The sequence below is a fragment of the Monoraphidium neglectum genome, assembly GCF_000611645.1.
Source record: "Monoraphidium neglectum strain SAG 48.87 unplaced genomic scaffold scaffold03084, whole genome shotgun sequence".
Lineage (NCBI taxonomy): Eukaryota > Viridiplantae > Chlorophyta > Chlorophyceae > Sphaeropleales > Selenastraceae > Monoraphidium > Monoraphidium neglectum.
In genome coordinates, this window is record NW_014010544.1 from 7,509 (window position 1) to 8,539 (window position 1,031).

General features: G+C 66.5%; 1 protein-coding gene across 1 annotated transcript; it reads left to right on the top strand.

The window, feature by feature from the left end:
- Positions 1 to 179: 179 nt before the first annotated feature.
- MNEG_12133 (hypothetical protein) lies at positions 180 to 963 on the top strand (the record flags this gene model as incomplete). The annotated part of the gene is made up of 3 exons (XM_014039396.1): positions 180 to 211; positions 554 to 653; positions 853 to 963. The coding sequence occupies 3 exons, from the start codon at positions 180 to 182 to the stop codon at positions 961 to 963; spliced, it is 243 nt and encodes an 80-aa protein (XP_013894850.1).
- Positions 964 to 1,031: the final 68 nt, after the last annotated feature.

Genomic DNA, 1,031 nt, shown 5'->3' on the forward strand with positions numbered 1-1,031 from the left:
CCCCCCCCCCCCCCCAAAACACACACGCGCTCACACGCACACGTGCGCGTGCACATGCCTTTCACGGACAACCACAAGCACATGCACCTGTACCCAGACATCCATGTGACACACACGATCCGCGCGCTGCCATTTCGCAGGTGGGCACGCCCGCCCTGCGCAATCTCGACCCCTTCCTCATGCTGGATGAGCTGAAGCTGCCCGCGGACAGGTGAGGAACCCTGGAAGTCAGGGGGGCACGCAGGGTAGAGGGCGGAAGCTGAGGGGTCCGGCCCCTGCAAAGGGGTACCGCGGGCGGCCGCGGGCCTTGTGCGTTGCATGCCTCACTTGGCTGCGCACTGTGCGAGCCAGCTCTTGCGGCTGCAATACCGGGCGAGCGAACTGCTGACAATTTGGGTTGCAAATTTGTATGAGCCATCGCGCCACGCCCATGCCCTTCGCCCTCTCAGCGAGTACGCTCCAAGAGTCTGTATCCGTCGCCGCCCCCCGCCGTCAATCCAACACGGTCCGTTTGACTTGACGGCGAAATTTGTCCCCACGCCCGCTGCCGCAGGGCGTCGGCCGGCTTCCCAGACCACCCCCACCGCGGTTTTGAAACATGCTCCATCATGCTATCCGGCCGCATGGAGCACGCAGACAGCATGGGCAACAAGGTGGGCCCCCTGAAACCCTGGTTATCCGATGATAGGCAGCAACCCCAAACCCCGCCTGCACTTGCCGGCTCGCCGAGAGCCCTTGGACCACAGGCGCTCCCGGGCCGCCCGAGCTTCGGGCATATGGATCAAGTAATATCGCCCAGCCGACCCCTGCCCCGCGGCTGTTGCTCCCTCGCGCGGCCGGGCGGCCCCTCAGGGCGTCATCGGCCCGGGCGGCGTGCAGTGGATGACGGCGGGGCGCGGCGTCGTGCACAGCGAGATGCCTGTGGTGGAGGAGGGCCTGCTGCACGGCTTCCAGCTGTGGTGAGAGGGCGGATGGGGGTTTGGGTGGGGCAGGGGGGCACCCATGGGAAGGGGGAGGGGAGGAGCGTACAG